The sequence below is a fragment of the Pygocentrus nattereri genome, chromosome 26 (assembly GCF_015220715.1).
Source record: "Pygocentrus nattereri isolate fPygNat1 chromosome 26, fPygNat1.pri, whole genome shotgun sequence".
NCBI lineage: Eukaryota > Metazoa > Chordata > Actinopteri > Characiformes > Serrasalmidae > Pygocentrus > Pygocentrus nattereri.
The window spans coordinates 24648224-24667644 of record NC_051236.1 but is presented as its reverse complement, the minus strand read 5'-3'; the positions used below and the strand labels follow the sequence as shown (position 1 = coordinate 24667644).

At 38.7% G+C, this 19421-nt stretch overlaps 1 protein-coding gene across 7 annotated transcripts in view; it reads right to left on the bottom strand.

The window, feature by feature from the left end:
• The window catches only part of dnajc6 (DnaJ (Hsp40) homolog, subfamily C, member 6), a 46977-nt gene that overhangs the window by 7488 nt on the left and 20068 nt on the right, over nt 1–19421 (bottom strand). For 3 of the 7 annotated variants that reach the window (XM_037534828.1, XM_017698172.2, XM_017698173.2), the window contains 12 exons: nt 16553–16703; nt 12098–12147; nt 10562–10710; nt 9227–9349; nt 8795–8928; nt 6808–7002; nt 4140–4248; nt 3099–3178; nt 2322–2515; nt 1433–1819; nt 930–1085; nt 173–268 (listed from right to left, as the gene is read on the bottom strand). In XM_037534828.1, the coding sequence (XP_037390725.1) occupies nt 173–268; nt 930–1085; nt 1433–1819; nt 2322–2515; nt 3099–3178; nt 4140–4248; nt 6808–7002; nt 8795–8928; nt 9227–9349; nt 10562–10710; nt 12098–12147; nt 16553–16703 (1824 nt within the window). The remainder of the gene's footprint in view (nt 1–172; nt 269–929; nt 1086–1432; nt 1820–2321; nt 2516–3098; nt 3179–4139; nt 4249–6807; nt 7003–8794; nt 8929–9226; nt 9350–10561; nt 10711–12097; nt 12148–16552; nt 16704–19421) is intronic. The other 4 variants (XM_037534825.1, XM_037534826.1, XM_037534824.1 and 1 more) reach the window with 3 other exon arrangements.

The window sequence follows — 19421 nt, the reverse complement described above, 5'->3', positions numbered from 1 at the left end:
ACTGAGGCAACACATTTTATTCTTTTGCAACTGAATGACCCGTTTGAATCACATAAATAAATAAAAAAATCCATTATTGTTTTGATTATGTAATTTTACAGGCAATATTTTCATGGTTCAAGAAGCAACCAGCAGGTGGCCCACTTTAGTTTTGGAGTTCATTTTCACTTGCCTGGGGGAGCTGGTCTGTTCCAGTCCCATCCACCCATAGTGTTTTGTTGCTGAATGTTTACTGTGGGTGTAGTTGGAGGCCCGGGTGAGCTGCGTCCTGGTCAGGATATTAGCACAGGTTAGCACTGACCACACTCATTTAGTTCTTTCAGCCATGCAGGGTGCCAGGAGATCATTTTAGCTCATTTTAGACTGAGAAAACAAAGTGGTCTCTGGCAGGTCAATTCAAGAGCACTTTGTGGTTTGCAGTTTTCCATTATGTAAAGCATGGATAAGCTTGGATAAGCTCTTCGAAGTGCAACACCAAGCTTAATAGACCATCATTTGAAACAAATGCTAAGAGACCATTTTGTTAAAACAATGCAGTGTTTTTATAGAAGACAACAAATTCGCTCATCACTCACAACCAGACCGTTTCATGCAATCTTGAGCCGAGGCCTTCGAGAAAAACACACATTAAGACACATGCCTTCAGCATCATTGACATCACCTGTACATTTCCAAACCAAAGGCACCACCATCCAGGACAAGCTGAAGCCTTCAAATACTACTAACACTCCCACTCTGTACATAGCGAACCAGTGCAAACGACAGCTAGTCAGAGAGGCAAAGTTAGGGCAGCACAATTAGAGGTGTATTACAGTCTGTAGTCCTCATTACAAAACAGCTTGGTGGCTGTCATAGAAACAAGTTGCCCACACAAACACACTCGGACACACGCTGGCAGCTCTGAGTGCAGGCGTAGGCACATGCCTTACCCATGCCCATGTTCTGCATAGTGGGAGACGGAGACCGTGCGGCATGCAGGAAGGGGTCCGGCTGCCCCACATTACCTGGACCCAGGAATGCCCCCATGAAGTCTTGAGGCTTTGGGGCGGGTGCAGTGCCTGTAGCTGACCCAAACGGGTCAAAAGCTAAAAGAAATGACGCAAATCAGTTAATGCTCCTGCAAGAAGGTTTTAGTCACTATAATCATAATTTTATCAATGCCTAGTTTAAAGTTCAGAAATATTTACATTTATGGCATTTGGCAGAAGCCCTTGTCCACAGCAAGTTACAATTTGTTCATTTTACACAGGCGGACAAAGGTAGTAGTGTTAGGAGTCTTGCCTAAAGTATTGGTATAGCGTATGGTGCTTGCCCAGGCAGGAGATCGAACCCCCTGTATGCTGGGGGGAGGGCAGAGGTGTTACCTATTACACTACACCAACCACATGTAACTATGCGAATGCTTTGAGTTGCACTTTGACAGGACACTTACTGTCTCCAGCTCGAGGTGATGAGCAGGGTGATGTAGAGGGGGCAGATCTTCTGGGTGTGGACTGAGCAGAGCCAGGGCCACTCACAGGTTGTGGAGGCGGAGCTCCAAACAGATCTCCCAGCAGGTCAGTGGTGGTCGTAGTGGTCGGGGGCTGTGGAGAAGTTGGAGGAGCCTGAACCTCAGCTCCATCCAGACCCAGCAGGTCCACGTCCTCAGCAGGTGGCGGGGCAGGTGCAGCCTGAGCCTCTGCTTTCTTTGCTGCTTTGGCTTTCTCATTGCTAGCATTGCTCTGCTGGCTGGAGAGGGACAACATCTCGTCATCTGAGGGCTCGCTCTCTTCATTCGGCCCCAGACGGCCCCCAGGGCCCCCATGTGGCTGGGAAGGATCTGAACAATGTACCAGGGAATAGATTAAATTTTAAAGAGACTTCAAACTTTTGCATATGTCTATAATCATATAGCTTCAGTAAGTTCACGTTTCACCTTCAGTATGCAAGTTCTGATAATTGCAAAAAATCTAATTCTGTTGAAAACAGCCTACAATGAAACTGTTTACGAGCACAACTACATTAAAACACAACATTACTAATCATCTGATCAAACCTCTTCAGTTACAGTAAGTATTCACTATCCACCACCTACTCATCTATGAACTGTTTTCCACTAGGAAACTACACTAAGTCTTACCTTCCAGGTCCAAACCCTCCATTTCCTCTTAAGCAAGAATAAAAACGTAATTTAGCAATTGCATAACAAGACATAGAGTCACTAGTGTCCTACAGAAAGATCATGAGTGACAATGTGTTTGTCAGTCAGTTATGAGTGGTGGATGCAGAGAATGTTTGTCTGTTTGTGTGCGTGTGTGTGTGTGTGTGTGTGTGCGTTTTACCTGCGATCGCAAGTGCATCCTTGTGTTCCTGATGGCAGGAGAAGAGCACATTCGGGCTCAGGTCTTTGGTGGGGAACTGTTCCCATGGTGGGGTCAGATCCTTCTGCTTTTCTGTGTTCTCCACCTCAATGTCCAGCAGCACATGGAACAGCTGAGGATACTTCTCTGGAGAATCACACGCATCCAAGTCTGACCTGCACACAAAAATATAAATATTTAATTTCTGTAGTTGAATCCATAAAAAAGCAACACAAATAAGATATCACATGGGGTCCCTTTAAAGTTATAATACACTCATAATCTGTATCTGTATAATTAAGGAAACCTCATTATGTTTTATTACAGTTCATTGCACTCAAGCGCTCAAAAGTTTAGAATCACTGTTTTTGACTAATATAAAACTAACTCTGTTTTAGTTACATATAAAATGTTTCTGTAACGACAAACTCCATACATAAACTATAAAACTTGATAGGTTTCAAATAATTTTTAGGAAGCTATAAAAAAATCAAGAAATGAAAGAAGTGAAGTTTCAATTAATTAACCAATTAACATCAACCATTTATCATTTAATCATTTTTTGCGTTCCCAAAAATACTGATTAGTATTTCAATCTATACTGTATAAGTTATTGAATAAAATATCAGCTATTTTTATATGACAAGTAATTCCAAACGAAGGCAGTCTGTATTTTGCCATATGCATACACACAAATACTGAGTGAAATATGTTTAAGCTTATAACAAACATAACTTACATGACCTGCATGGTACTTACTTCATAAACTTTAAGACTGTGGTGCCGGGAGTGATAAAGCCTGTATGAAACTGAATCTGGAATATCTGCGTGTTTGTCACCTGCAAACAGCACAGGCAGTTAATCAAACACTTTTTAACAGCCATAGTATTACTGTGCTGTTTAGGGTCTTCAAGTTAACAATACTGATTAGGCTGCAATTTGACCAACACGGGCAGGGCAACAATTTCTCTGTAATACAGTATGACAGTATGAACTTAAAGGAAGACTCCTCTGATTTTTCAAAAGTTTGACATGATTTAATAGTTAAGATTCATTCATTCATAGTTAAGAGTCATTCAGAGTGGTTTGATGTGAAATTGTAGAGACTTACCAATTCATATTTCTATACAGTGGTGGTGATAGGAACCAGGGGTTGCTATGTCTACAACACAAACATAGCCATTTTATTTACTATCCAACACCACTAGTGAACCTATTCATGTCTTCTAAGTTTTTAAATGTAACGTTGATCATGGTTAAATAGTGCAAGGTCTGAAAAAAGCTTTCTGCATGTATCTCCCAGCCGTATATGGATTCTGAAGAATAGTGGGAGACAGAGACCAAAAGCTCATTTCAAAACTATCCTACAACATACTGGGACATGTAGGAGGGTGTTGTTTTTGGCTTGCTTCATTAATGTAATCTGTAATATTGTGATAAAGTGCTGTTTTACTAACAGAAAATAAAAACAAAAACTGAAAAAAAAAAAAAAAACTATCCCAAAACTAAAATTATATCACCAGGCAGCACATTCACAATTTTATGTAGCAGGTTTCTATGAGGCAGTTTCAGATGTCTGGTTCCCATCATCACTTCTGTGAACAATTCTGACTTGTTAAGTTTCACTAGAACACAGCAATTCTCTTCAAATCACACTGAATGACTTTGTTTACATCTTAATGATTAAGTTATGCAGACATGTATTTAAAAAATGTAATTCTCCTTTATATCAGACTAAGACATACATTAAAGTTAAGCTAGCATAGAAAGAAACTCTTTCTATGACACCCAGATTCTTACCTTGGCCTGAAGTGCATGGGAGCGCATGTGATAGACTGAGATCACTACATCTCCTTGGACGCTCACTCCCAGAGAAAACAGCACCTTCCCCTCCTGCACTCTGTACTCTCTAAAGGGCGACAGACAGAGAGGAGCATGCAAAGACGATTCACAGCCCATGTAAAATACTCTGAACGTCACAGCCCATGTAAAATACTCTGAACGTCACAGCCCATGTGAAATACTCTGAACATCACACAGCCCATGTAAAATACTCTGAACATCACACAGCCCATGTAAAATACTCTGAACGTCACAGCCCATGTAAAATACTCTGAACATCACACAGCCCATGTAAAATACTCTGAACATCACACAGCCCATGTAAAATACTCTGAACGTCACAGCCCATGTAAAATACTCTGAACATCACACAGCCCATGTAAAATACTCTGAACATCACACAGCCCATGTAAAATACTCTGAACGTCACAGCCCATGTAAAATACTCTGAACATCACACAGCCCATGTAAAATACTCTGAACATCACACAGCCCATGTAAAATACTCTGAACGTCACAGCCCATGTAAAATACTCTGAACGTCACAGCCCATGTAAAATACTCTGAACGTCACAGCCCATGTAAAATACTCTGAACGTCACAGCCCATGTAAAATACTCTGAACGTCACAGCCCATGTAAAATACTCTGAACGTCACAGCCCATGTAAAATACTCTGAACGTCACAGCCCATGTAAAATACTCTGAACGTCACAGCACAAAAAGTACTACTGGTGCTTTTTAATGTCATTGAAGCATTTGATCAAAGAATGAAACCACCAACATCTGAACACAGCATAACTGTTCTGGCCATAGCATTAAAACATGATTAATAAACAGATCTGTTTGGCTCCTTTTTTCTGTTTCTATGGATACCACCACTGGATTCCACCATGTTCAGGTCTGCTGCAGGCAGTCATAGATATGCTGATATGATTTAGACACAAAGGTGATAGAAAACTCCTGTATTGATTTTATTAATATTACATTAGCATGATGTGCTGGTCCTGCATCCTAGTAGCACATTAACTAACCTTGGGTCAGACTAGCAAACATCAGTTCTGTGAAACAAGCAGAGTTTCAACAGCTAAATAGGCTGTTAGCACTTTTTGTAAAGGACAGAATGTGGCATCAAAAAGAGGACATAGTGTTGCAAAACATTTAGAAATAAGAGGGCTGTCAATGACGTCAGGATTTTAAAAAAGGTTGGTAAACAATTCAGTTGTCAGGAATAACCACTTATTTTTTGGTTTGTCCAGATCATTGATATGTGAACTGACTCACTGTCACGGTAATGCAAACCCAAACAGTGTTGTACATTAAACTGTATACATGACAAATTAATATCTGTGTTTTAGTATTTCAATTTCACTCCAACCCCCTGCATATCTGTACATATGCAGATGAGAACGTCTATACATATGCAGTTATGAGTAGACAAATACAATAAAACTTATAATATACAGAATATTATGGAATTACTTTTTTTTTTTTTTTACAAAAAAATTAAATCTGTACAGGTGATGTCCAGGATGAGAGCAGTTAGCTGTTATTTTGCTTCGTCACCCTGCTGTTGCAGATGTCCTGAAGCATTGGCAGACTACATCCAGTTATGCTCTCTGCTGAGGAACCAACCCAGATGGTTATGGATGATGTGATGGACTCGCTGATCACTGCGCCCTCCCCAACCAGCTCTTACACATGTTGAGCAGCAGGTGGTTAATGCTGCATCAGGAGACCAGCTGCTGGACTTTCTTTCCATAGGCAGACTCATCCCTATTTTTTATGAGGCCCACCACAGTGGAGTCTTCGCCAAACTTCTGGATTTTCCAGCTGTTTCCTTAGAGACAGAATCATTGGTGAAGAGACTGAAGAGAAGGGGTGAGAGCACACAACTGAGTGGTACTCCAGTACTGAGGGTCCGGAGGTCTGACGTGTTCCTTGCCGCGTCTGCTGCCTCCTGTTTGTCAGCAAGTCCATGATCCACTGGAAGATGGGATTTGGCAGACAGCTGGGTCAGTTTGGCCTGCAGCAGCTCTGGCACTGTGGTGTTGAAAACTGAGTTGAAGTCCACAAACAGAACGCTAGAGTAGGTTCCAGGACTGTCGAGATGCTGTGACATGAAGTGCAGGGCTGTGTTGACCGTGTCATCAACAGTCCTGTTAAGATCTGTATGTGGCCTGCAGGGAATCCAACAGAGGGTTTGTAATGGCCTTCAGGTGGGCTAGGACCAGACATTCAAAGATGTCCATGACTACAGCGGTCAGGGCTCCTGTAGTCATTTTGTCCAGTCATGTTTATTTTTTGGGGACTCGAATAATGGTCGATGTTTTGTAGCATGTAGGAACAGAGCAAAGATCCAGTGATTTGCGGAAGACGTTCATAAAAATTGCTGCATAGTGGTCATAGCAGTGCTTTAATGATGAATGGAGAGACTCCATCTTGCCCCAGAGCTTTCCTCTCCTTCTGGCTGCTAATTTTTCATTTAAGTAATTTTGGACAATTTCTATTCCATTCATCATGAAAAAAGACAATGCAACAAGGAAATGGAGTTTTCAAGTTATGAAAAAAAAGAAAAATACATCAAAAATAGAGATACAAGGTTTTTGCACGACTACTGGGCCTACCTCATCCTCTCGTACTCCTGCGCTGTGGAGAAGATTTTGGTCTCGCCTATCAGTACATCACAAAATGGTCGACAGCCACTGCGCTGTTTGTTGAAACATGGGATGGGGCTCATGGTAACAGCTTTGATGACCAGAGGTTTGGAGTGGGGCACTGTGGGTTTCTCTGACACCATGCTGCACACGTAACCTACATACCTGACCGCACACAACACATACAAGGATATCAGACTACCAGCAGTCTAAATCACAGGAACGTCATCATAGTTGCTTACATACACTGTGGCTGTCAAAACAAAACCTCATATCTCCAAAATGGTAAATTTACAGAAGAAGGAAAAAAAATCTTTACTTTGAATGGAGGCTAGTAGAACTAGAATTTTTTTTCAAGTGAATTCAGGGCATTTCTTTTGCTCCATTCATCATGACATTGTAGCACACTGAAAAGGTCATCAGGCATTTTTAAATTCTGTTTAAAACAGTACAAAAAAATGGAGATGCAAGGATTTGTTTCAACAGCAGCAGTATATTCGTATGTTACACAGTGGCTGCCTGTTTTGTTCAGCTACATGGTTAAGTTCTTTTGTGTGTGTGTGTGTGTGTGTGCATGTGTGTGTATGTATGTGTATACATATATATATATATATATATATATATATATATATATATATATATATATATATATATATATATATATATATCAAATAATGGCTAAAATGGCTGCATTTTAATGTAGTTGTCTCTTTCAAAAGATGATTTCTCGTTTGCATTTATTTTAATATGTAATGAAGATAATGTACCAAAGCTGAAAAAGAAAATGTGTAGATTTTAGTTTTTAATTGTTTTATTTTATCTTTTATAGGAAGAAAACATATCAACATGATTATGAATTCTGCCTTTTATCACAAGTCAATAATCGTATTCTGAACATTGCGCTCGCTCAGAAACTATCACAAAACATTCGACAATAAATGTAGCATCTTGCTTGTTTTATATAGTGACAGAAAACACAGTAGTACACAAAAAGCTCTAGTTCCATATACCGTTCCTTTTACTGTTCAACACATACAACTGGCCCAAATACTCTCTTTGACTAAAAGGAGACAAAGCCAAAGCTGCTGACTTTAACGCCATGGATATATTAGGTATGCAGTGCCAGCTCTACTTAATAAGCAACATAAGTAGCAGCTTGGGGCCCATTATGCTTGATTGAGGGGAAAAAGCTACTAATTAATCATGTCTCAAAAAAGAATGTATGCCATCTTGAGCCCAAAAAAGAATAAACAGAAACGATGTGGAAAAAACAAAAGTATGTTTTTTTAATTGTGGTGTTGTACCATTTGTTTTGGCTTGTAGTTTAGCAACAAAAGGTTGTCAGTCTGTGATCTGTCTAACAAAGCAGGTTCAACTTAGAGAGGTTATAAGTTTTAGCTTTATGAAATAAGCTAAATGAAATAATAAAAATGAAATAAATTTCTCTGTTATTCCAGGCTTAGATCTTTAGCCTGTGGTTACTCCTCTTGCCTCTGCAATAACCCTGTTAAACAGCTAATCATGTGAAAAATGAAGAGTCACCAACGAAGGAAAAGGAATCTATACTACCTAAATATACAGAAAGAAAATTATTTATAATGCTAAAAAGCAATGTTGTTGCCAAGGCCACAAGATTGTGGTTAGATCAAACTAGCTTAAAGTGAGCTGGGGAAGCAAAGAATACTGCATCATGAGACAGACCCCTAGATCCAGACTGCTGAGAAGATAATCTGTAATTTAAATGGTAACTTTTCACAACTGCAAACAAGCAACCATCAGCAATACACAATTACTTATAAATGTATATCATTTACACAGCTTGTGGTAATCATTGTTATTAGTTACCCTCTAATTTTACATTACAACAGCTAGCAAGTTTGAATCCTGGTTAGGGTCCCTAAAAGGCTAGAAAAAAGAGAATACAAATAACTGGCATGTAGTTTACAGATGTATGTACCTCCTGTGTGAAGGCCACAGGCCGGAGCCTGGTCTCTTGGCGCTGAGTAGCTGCATGGCAGGCACGGGGTTGGCGAAGAGGTGGCAGAAGCAGAACATGGCACACACCAGCACGCCTGATGGACCTCTGCCATCCTGAGAGACACACACAGAGCACAGTACAATCTGAACAATCTGAACTTTACGTCTGTCATTACTAAAGATGCAGTCCTGTAGATGGTGGCCAGTAGATCAGAACATGAGGCACCAACTCATGTCACAAATGACATTAAGAATATACAGTAATTAATCTCAAACAATTCATGTAATAATTGAAAATAATAAATGTTTCGCTAAACCTCACATTTTATTTTATTTTTGATGTCATGAAAACAAAATATGGTAAAGCTTTTACCTTTTTTAAATGCAATTTTGCATGTAAATGTTGTCTTACCGAGCAAGTGATCACACACACGTTCTTAGGGTTCTGCTTGAGCCAGTTGTGCATGTTCTTGCACACAGCAAACAGGTTGTGAAGGCTGGGGGCTTGTTTGGATGGCCAGTTGCATTCAGATACCTGGAAGAGGGATATAGAGGAAAAAAGAAACAGATAAAAGAAAGGTTGAAAGCAAATGAGATTTGGAGAGTGTATAATGATAGAAAATATACTAGAAGGAGTCACAGTAGTAGTTGTGGTAGCACAGCAGCTTTATAGTTCTAACATAACCTTAACCAGGTTTTGCACCAAGCAAAGGAGAACTGAGCATCTTTTATTGCTGTAATAACATCAAATGAGCCATGAGAGTTAAAGACTAGAGAGCATTTATAGAGTTAATATGTTGAGTCATTTAACCACAGCACAGAAGAAAAGAGTCCATTCAGCTTTTACCACAAGACAGTCTTTAAGTGTCTACAGGATTTTCTGAACCACCAAAATACAGAGCCCAGTTACCAAAACAATCATAATAATACTGATACACACTAATAACACCATGACATATAATGATACTGGGAGTGTGTGACAGTACAGTGGTGTTCGCTCTGCCATCTAACCAGGATTTACTGCACTTTGATGATCTGCTTTGTAGTTTATGTCATGTCGGTCATTGCTCAGTGCGGAGGGTAGACACTTTTCTAAAATCTCACAATATTGCTGACTTTTCCTTTGATTGTACTGTTCATTGAAAGAAAACTCTATTGTTTTTAACCTAACCTCTGTTGCTTCTGCAGTTTATGGTCCATTACCACAGGCCTTACGTTTTTCTGCAGTATCATGTACTGTTATAAATCACTGTGAATTCAAAAGGATTTAGTTAAACTATAAATCCGTCTGATTTATTTTACAGGAATAATTTCAAGAGAGAAGAATCTGCCATAATATGTTACGAGTGTAGTAAATTGTGCAAGGCTTGTTCCAGTGTCTTAAATCTCATATATATAAATATATAAATCTCATCCTAATTTCTATATTGTTACAGTACAATGGTTGTTTTTCAAATGATTAAAAACTAATAACCATTTGGCTTCTATTATATGTGATAACTGAGGCAAAAAAATCTGTCCTTTCCTAAAAACAGAAAAGCACATAGGATTTATTATCGGTGGTAAGTGATAATGTGATTCGATGTGGCAGGTGGAGATTTGGCTGAAAAACACACCACTTCCATATATCTTCCATCAGCTTTTCCAGATTTTAACAAGACATCCTTATCAATGTTTTTCAACAGTCAGAAACAGCTGCTTATCTTCCCAGATTTTGGACAGAGTTAATCCAGAGCAGTCTTTTTACCCTGTTGGAGAACTTGGCTCCACGATAGTTCCTCTGGGATAAGTTGAAAACAGTGTAGTGGTCGGCATGACGCGAGTCCAGGAAAGAGCGGATGTCCTCCACATGATTCCTATAGCCCAGCTCCACCGCCTCAGCAGGATATGACATCACTGGATGGGGAATAGGGCAGAGTTTTACAATCACCTTATCATATTTTGCAATGGTTTTAATAGTTTGTGGGCTACAAAAGTAAACAGTCTTGTATCTTTCTGAGGTGAATCACAGTAACCTCTGCTGAGATTTGATATTCAAGCAAGCGGTTTGCAGTTTCAGTTAAGCTTGGACAATAACATAAAACAGCAAACGGTTGTTGTTTGCGGATTCACTGCGAAAAATGATATGATCGTCTTCCAAATTCAGTTATGAAGTACTACGTTTAAATGTTAAAAAAGCCTGTGTTCATTTATGACATGCTAGTTTGGCAGTAATTTGGTTTCCAACCAAGTAAACATGGATAACTGCTGGATGTTTACAATGTTATATGCTGTCTGTGAAAAAAACATATTGTTAACTGGTGGCAACACTACCCATTTGTAAGCAGCTCACTATGCTAAATTGGGTCTGGTCTATAAAAGAGGAGAGGGTCTGTCCAATCAACTCTTTTTCTGGACATGTTGGTCCATTTTACTTTGTCCAGGAGAGTAGATCTTACGCACTGTTTCATTTGCATGTTCCCCAGCATTCTTTGCTAGACTGAAAATCTGTGTCATAATCCAATTGAGAACAAAAGTATATATGTGTGTGATTAACTAGCAGGTAATGTTATGTTTGTATGGGGCTATAATCAAATGCAATCTCCCCTACTGTGCACATGTCTAATCTTTAAATGGCCACGGCCCTCCAGTGGGCCCAAAGTTTTATTAGACAATTTAATAACCTATGAATAACTCAGCTAGGTTGCTCCCTGTAGTAACTGAATAAGTCTTAGCATGTAATAAGCCTGGGATTGTAAGGAGTTAAGTCACCATATATTAGGACGATTGTACAAAGAGAATGGTTTTTATATAAAGTATTTAATTCATATAATATATAAATATATAAATGATTAAAATTATTGTGATATGTTTGCTAATATGAACTATTGGCCCAGGGCTAGTTTTAGCCAAGGGTCTCTTCGCAGTACATATTTTAATCCCTTAAAAGCACATGCTTATTATATAGGCCTATTATTATATATTTAGTAACAAAATGGACTACAGTGCACACTGGCTATATATGGTAGCAGTAACTATATATGGTGGCTATATATGGTGCATTAGGATGGGGCAAAGTCAAAAACATACTGTCCCTGAATCCCTTATGTGCACAAAGTTTAAACACAATCACATAGAAACGGAGTGATCAGCCTGCCCTCAGGCCCACTCAAGGGCAATGTTTGCTGTGATAACAATTCAGAACTCCATAACTGACGAGAGAAATATAGAGGAAAAAAATATACACAGACAGCGTTTGTGGATCCACAAGTCGTAGACGTATAAATAAGGGATGCTTACTCACCTATGATACGTGATGTGATGTAGGCAATGTCCAGCTCACCTTTTGTATAGCTAAAACACAAACAGCAGAAAGGCACAGTCTGAACCACAAAAATGTTATGCTATGATTTTATACAGTGCAGTAATATGCATATGCTGAAAATGTATTACTTTCATTCAAATGTTTTGCATTGATCCCAAAGTTAAATCATTTCTTAATATGGAGAAAACTAGACAATACAATTTGAATCAGGTAAGCGCAATACATCAAATTTGCATATCTTTTCTTCAAAAACTACTGACACTGTTGATTAATATAAAGCTATGTGAAAGTCAGAGACCGTTATGAACAAGTTATTTGTTTTTCTGTCACACAGTGACACAAGTATGAAAGCCCTAAAGGGCCAGTTATTTTCATTTTGTTTTAATGGTTATTTCTATCATTATGAAGAAACAACAAATGTTGCTTTTTGAGATATATATGCCAGTATCATGACATGAATGAATGTTATCTATGATGTTTGTTAGGTTATGATAACGATATAAGTAGCTCAAGATCTTGAGAAAACAAGGTTTGTTTTGCCATGATAACAACATAAATATAACATGACCTTGAGAAAACAGAAAAACAACTCTCTATATTTTGGTTTACTCAGATTGTGATAAGCAAAAAATATAACCTTCTAAGACTGAACTTTGTAGGTGTGGAAAAATATCCCTGCAGATTTCCTGAAAAACTGAAAGTAAGATTGGAAGAGGTAAGCAAAGGGAAAACGGTGAACACACCGATTACATTTAGTTGTTGAGTCTTCTGTGTAATTTTCTGTTAAATATATGTTTCCTGCTTTTTTCTGAACACTGAAAAATGAGCAACTTGTACTTAAAGGATATTTTGACTGGGTATGAAATGAATGAAGGTTGACTTTTGCTAAGCACTGTACATCAGGCTAAGTTACACAAGTGGGAAAGATTAAAATCACAAACGAGCCAACATGTCATTGGGCAATAATGATGTAATCCAAGGCTATAGCCTACTTACCAAAAATAACTGAGCAATCACATCTATTTCAAAATACTCAATGTGCCTGTGCCAGGTGAACTGTTTTGACCTATTTTGCTTCACCACAAAATTATTTTATTCTTGGTCAATCTAAAGCATATCAGTGTTTACCTGCAGTGTGCATTGTCAGTGAGAAATGACACATGCATGTTTGGCCTTGCTTAAGCAATTATGCTATAGCAAACAGCCTTTCAACCATATTATTTTACCTAAAATGGTAAACAGAACCTAAAATGGTCAACAGAACATCTTACTATGTGTACAAATATAGAGTAAATTGTACATAAATGTAAGACACTGCACTATTGGCCTCACTGAAGCGATGCTGTGCTATATTATGCAACAAGTCAGTCACCTGAGTAAGCTGTTGAAATCTCCAATCCGTTTAATGAGATAATACGGTAATGTCAACAGTCTGCTATTCTAGGCTTCTGAGAGACGTGAACAGCGCATGCAAGTACACCCAGACAAAAAACATACACACACACACACACATACATAAAGTACTATACAAAGTCCAGAGACCTATTCCGAGTCAAAATAGCCATTAAGTAAATTTGTCAATGTAAAAACCTAAAAAGTTTCAAAAACTAAACTTTTTTTGTGTCCACCCTTTGCTTTCATTAGTTTCCATTCTTTTTAAGACACTTTCTTTCAGTTTGTCAGAGAAATCAGCAGGGACATTTTTCCACCCCTCCAAAGTTCAGTCTTAGAAGTTGGTTGTATTTATCGCTTCTTACAATCAAAGTAATTTCAAACACATTCAGTGATACTGAAGTCCGGAATGACCAGTTGATTGTTCTGAGAATGTCAGTAGCTTTTGCATCTGATTCTTTTCTGAGAAACAACTGAAACTACTGTAAGCTACACATATCCTTTAGATCGAGTGAAGCGATGAGTTGTCTTCTCACAGTGGAACGATTCACAGAAACACCTGGAGTGGAGCTTGATTTTCTCCTCTCTCTCAATGATGAAAGCTTTAAGCACTGTTTGTTTGACAGTCACAGTTTTGCTAGGACCCTCATTTTCTCTGTATCTTTTCAATTTTTTTCCAATTTTGGAAACTCCTGTTTTTTAACTCATTATTTTTCTTTACATTTCCTCTTGCTAATGTAAGTAGAGTATCTCCCCATATTTTTTACACAGTACACAGTATTGTATGCACCACAAGAACTATATCATCTAAGAATTAGAAATCAAAGAGAAAGAATTCAGAGAGGTTATATTAAAAAGCACAAAGCCTGTGGCTGCACAACAGTCTAGCAGCAAGACGTCCCATCTTAAGCTCTTTTCTTAAGCACCCCATGCTGTTTTTGTGAAAAAATGAGACCTAGCTTTGTCTGCGGCCATGCAGGGACACCTGGCCAACAAACCGAATTACGTAACAGCAGCTGAGAAGGCAATGCATGTCAGGGACGAAAAACAACTGCACAACTCTGTGAATTGTAAGTTTGATAATGTACTTCAAATCCTAAACTGCAGTTAAACGCAATTAGCTACCAAAAAAGCATAAAAACAGAATAAAATCAGTCAAGCAACCCAGCATTTAACCTGTACACTGACATGTTTCCGGCAATCTGTGGCATGTACTGGTTCAATTTGTAACTCCATAGAACTATACTGACCTACTGTACCTACAGGAAGCATGTCCACTCTTGATCAGATGCAAGCTGCTATGGAGCTGTATTTTCTCTCAAGCTGCTTAATAATAGATATGTTGAATGGTATACTCTGTAAGTAGGCCTACTAAACGTGCACTGAGTGCTTCACAGTCTGTAAGGCTTTATGAAGACAGCGGGTGTGGTTGGAGAGACCGCGATCATACGGAAAAGGTATATAAAGTGTAAGGTTCTAGGTATATAAAGTGTAAGGTTCTAGGTATATAAAGTGTAAGGTTCTAGGTATATAAAGTGTAAAACCCAGCATGCAAATCAACTTCAAGAGACCCAAACAGAGAGAGTATCTCTGCTGCTGTAGCAATGGACCATTAGAATCAATTATTATACAAACCTTTTTCCCAGTGAGACACCTTTTGGCATGACGCGTGTCGCTCGCGAGAGTTCACACACCTCATAAATTAGCTGTGTTTTTTGCAAATACGTCAAGTGATGCTACTTCAGCGATACAGTGTTGACAAACCTTCTGAAGTCGTATGAAGATGCATTCTGTGGTGGCTTTTAAAGTAGGTTTGAAAGCATTAGTAGTGATTTCATTTCATAGGCTTTATTCTGAAGGAGAAAAAACGCTACTGATGAAAATGCTAACTGCTAGTCTCAGTCACAGCGAGCAGCTGTCAAGTTAAAATGAACTAGTTCTAATGGTTCAACTTAAGACTCAAAACTTTCCAAGTTTTAACAAGACTTTAAACTAGAGTAACCATCTACTGCTAAGAAAAGAGGAGAACAGAAATGATGGAGTGGTCTGTTGCACAGTGGCTAGCTGAAGAGCGGCATCTAAATGGTCTTTTACTGTGAAGTAGACACACATAAATAGTTCATGAAATTTGGAAAGCAGCCACCTCTTGCATTCCTAGATGCCTTCCTGTTTCTGAAGCTTGGGCTGCATCCCAAATCACAAACTCATGACACATTGGCCCCATTCAGGCAGGGCTTTTCTGTTAGGCTAAGGCTAAGCAGCAGTTACAGCAGTAACATATTAAGAATTTCCAGTGTTCCAAACAGTGATTAGGCTCTCAGAGAGTTTGTTATGATTATATGAAGAAGATAAGACTACGCCATGGGAACACTTGTGTGTGCAGAGGATTTTGTCTAGCCAAGTCAAAGTGGACTTTACAAACTTAATGTTCTTCATTTTTAGACAGAAATCATATATTTAACACAAAATTTGACAAAATTTGACAGAAGCCTCAACAACTAAATCTAATATCCCAATTTTAAGGATTGGTTGTATCCATTCTTTCCCTTCATAACAGCTTCCATTGTTTTTGAGAGACTTGCTATTATTTTTAAAAGTCTACAACAATAAAATCTACAACATTTTTTTCCATATGTCCAAAGTTCAATCCTAGAAGTTTTCTTAGTACTAGCAGTCTTAGTACTAGCAAACCCATTCAGTAATTGCACTCTTGTAGGGTCAGTTCATTTTTCTGATGACACCAGCAGCTGCACTTTTCCAATTAAGGAATGATTAATGATTCTGCTCTCCTGAAAAATGTATTACTTGTACTCAAATTCCATTCTTTGACTTTTTGCGCACTATTGTAGGAACAACTCATTTTGTGGTCACTCGATGGAAATTCAAAAGCAAGTGTCTGGGGTTTGGGGTTTCTTCTCAAGTAGACAGTGGATGTATAGGGTATACATCATTACAATTCCATTAGTGATCTCACGTACACTTGTAGTATCACACACAAACATACACAGTTGTGTGTCGTTCAATCACACTTGTAAGACTTACGTGGCCACTTGATGCATAACCTTGGTTGATGTGTCTTTGATTGTGTCCTTCAGGTTGTCTTTGAAGTTGCTGAAGAACTTTCCAGCGCCTCCTTTAACCATGTCCAACAGTCCACCCCCATAGTTCCCATCCATATCTGGAGATGGAGGGCCTTCAAATGATCAGAATTTGACGTCTTACAACAACACACACAGGACGGGACACCAAAAACGCACATGCTGAAACTAGGGCATACAAAATAAACCAAAACAATGAAACATGCAAAAATACATATGGCATGCATAAGCAGTAAAACAAAGACTTGATGACTCTCACTTGTAATAATACTACTTAAGGCCTCTCAATGCTATGAAATAGAGTCAAGATTTCTCTTTTACATCCACAGCTTGCTATGTACTTTATGCAATTCAGAACTCTCAAGAAGTCCCTCTTGCAAGGAGTAGTAAATTAGCTCCACTTTGGCACATCAGTTTTCACCCAGTGTTGGACATAAGCTGCTGCTCACATTGCAGTATGTGTGTGCTAAATTCTCTGTATACTTGGACCAACAACCACCCATGATTGATTAGCTTTGCTGTGTATTGACAGGAAAAGAGGAACTGTTAACCTCAATAAGCACACATCACTAAATTCATAGTCTTGTTTTAAGGAGCATTCTGACATAAAGGTAGCATTACATCATATTATCTAGCCCTGCACTGGTTTGATGGAATTCACAGTTTTGTATCATTTTTGGTTTTTTGTCCATTACTTACTGACGTTCTCACTACTGTACCCAGCATGCATTACACAAATACATCAAATTACTGAGACACTCCACCACAGTCACAAAGAACTCCTGACTGCTAGTGTAGCCTTCCTTTGCTTTAGCCAGACAGCAGGAAAAAAGTAAGCATCCACCCTAAAATGCTTGCAGGTTTTCAAAAATTCCACCCACCTTCAAAATACATCATCAGAAGGGTTTTTTCTGGTCTTTAAACCAGAATATTTCTGAGGCTGCTACAGTACAGTCGTGGGATGCAAGTTGGCATGTTTGCAACACATGGCTACACTTTTCATTTTGGCAAAAGTGCCCCTTTATTTATAAGAACCCTGTAAATTCATTTTCATAGCTTCTGTTAATATACACAATCACTGGCTACTTGCTGATTTTAATATACTGAACAAAAAACCTAAAATGTGTAAAAGTTATAGCACATTTTATATTTAATGTATTATTTTCCAACATATGACAAAAACCTACAAACATTAACACCTTGATTAAAACTCTAAAGAAATGAGAATCAATGTTTTTCTTTTGCTTTTTGCAAGTACCAGTGCATACGGGTATCTGTACATCCTCCCACGCTGGACCATTCCCAAACTATTAGCCTGACTCAGCCACCTCCCACTTAGCTCTGCAGACCTTGCCAGGACTTTCTTAACATACAACACACACACATATACACTCACTAGATTTTTTATTAGAAAGCCCTTGTAGCTCCCCCTTGTCGGCGTACATTAGAGAATGTAGTCTAGCTGTTGCTGTACAACTATTGTTAGCCATCCTCTAGACCCTCATCACTGGTCAGTTGCTTATGGCTGGATATTTCTGGGTGGTTGACCACTCTTAACCTTGCAGGGACTCATGACATGTATAGAAACATCAATAACACCTCTGGACATGATCTGCTGTCACTGATGTGCTGAGAAATATCCACCACCCAAATAATTTCTGGTCATCACTTATCCTGTGGTAAGAAACTGACCAGTGATGAACGGAGTAGAAGGTGGCTGACAAACTGTGCATGGACACAGCCACAATTACAGATACAGTGTGAAACTGTACACCAATAAAGTAGCCCTATAAGGAAGACAGATCTCACAAAGTGACCAGTAACTGGAAGCACAAAGTAGTGGCCAGTGAGCGTATATATAACATTCTGACTGTGCGGATCATTTCCTAAGCAGCACAGGGAGTGATCAACCACAGAAAGACTGTCATCCCTGTTTATAGGCATTGAGTCATTGGAGAACAGGTCAGACCATTTAGAGATTATTCAGAGCTCTGTCACGTAGTTAACAGCATATTTAACTGCTGGATCAATCTCTAATATATTATGGACAAAAAATGCCTTCAAATCAATGTATTTAGGAGTGATGTGGAACTCTATTTTTTGCTAGCATCTCCATAGGAATTACTGTATAGTGTTAGCAACAAGCTAACTGAGGTGTCCTTTAACTTCTCCACACTGGATTTAGTACCACTTTCGGCAGGTCTGTAAACAAGGACATTTGAAGCTGGTAGGACATGGATGTAATATACACTTTACTTAATTTAACTTAAATTTTTAGTGAATTCTTTTAGCCAAAAGCCTTATTCTCAGTGTTAATGGAGGAGCCTAATAGTCTCCTGGAAGACTGAACTAGTCATCCACGAAGTAGTGAACCTAAAGCACATTCTTACCCCAGGTATGTTCAGTGTGATTTCAGATATTTTACTTCATAAATATGTAAACATGTAGGTTAAGTGCATTCATGCAGTTCAAAGAGGAAGTACCAACTTGTTGGCTAAGTGTCTTTACTTCACTGTGTATATTGCTGCATTAGCAAGCTAGTTCTCTATATACACTCACCAAGGACTTTTTCAGAAACACTTCCTTATCTACAGTCTATGTCTCAGTCTCAATCTGTCCATTGTATCAGTTCCACTTAACATCTAGGAGCATTTCGTAGTTCAACAACTACAGACTGTAGTCCGCCTGTTTCTCTGCATACTTTGTTAGCCCCATTTTATCCTTTTTTAAAGATTTTTTATTTATTTATCCCAGATTTTCTCCCCAATTTAGTTGTTTCCAATTCCACCCGCTACTTAGGACTCCCCAGTCAC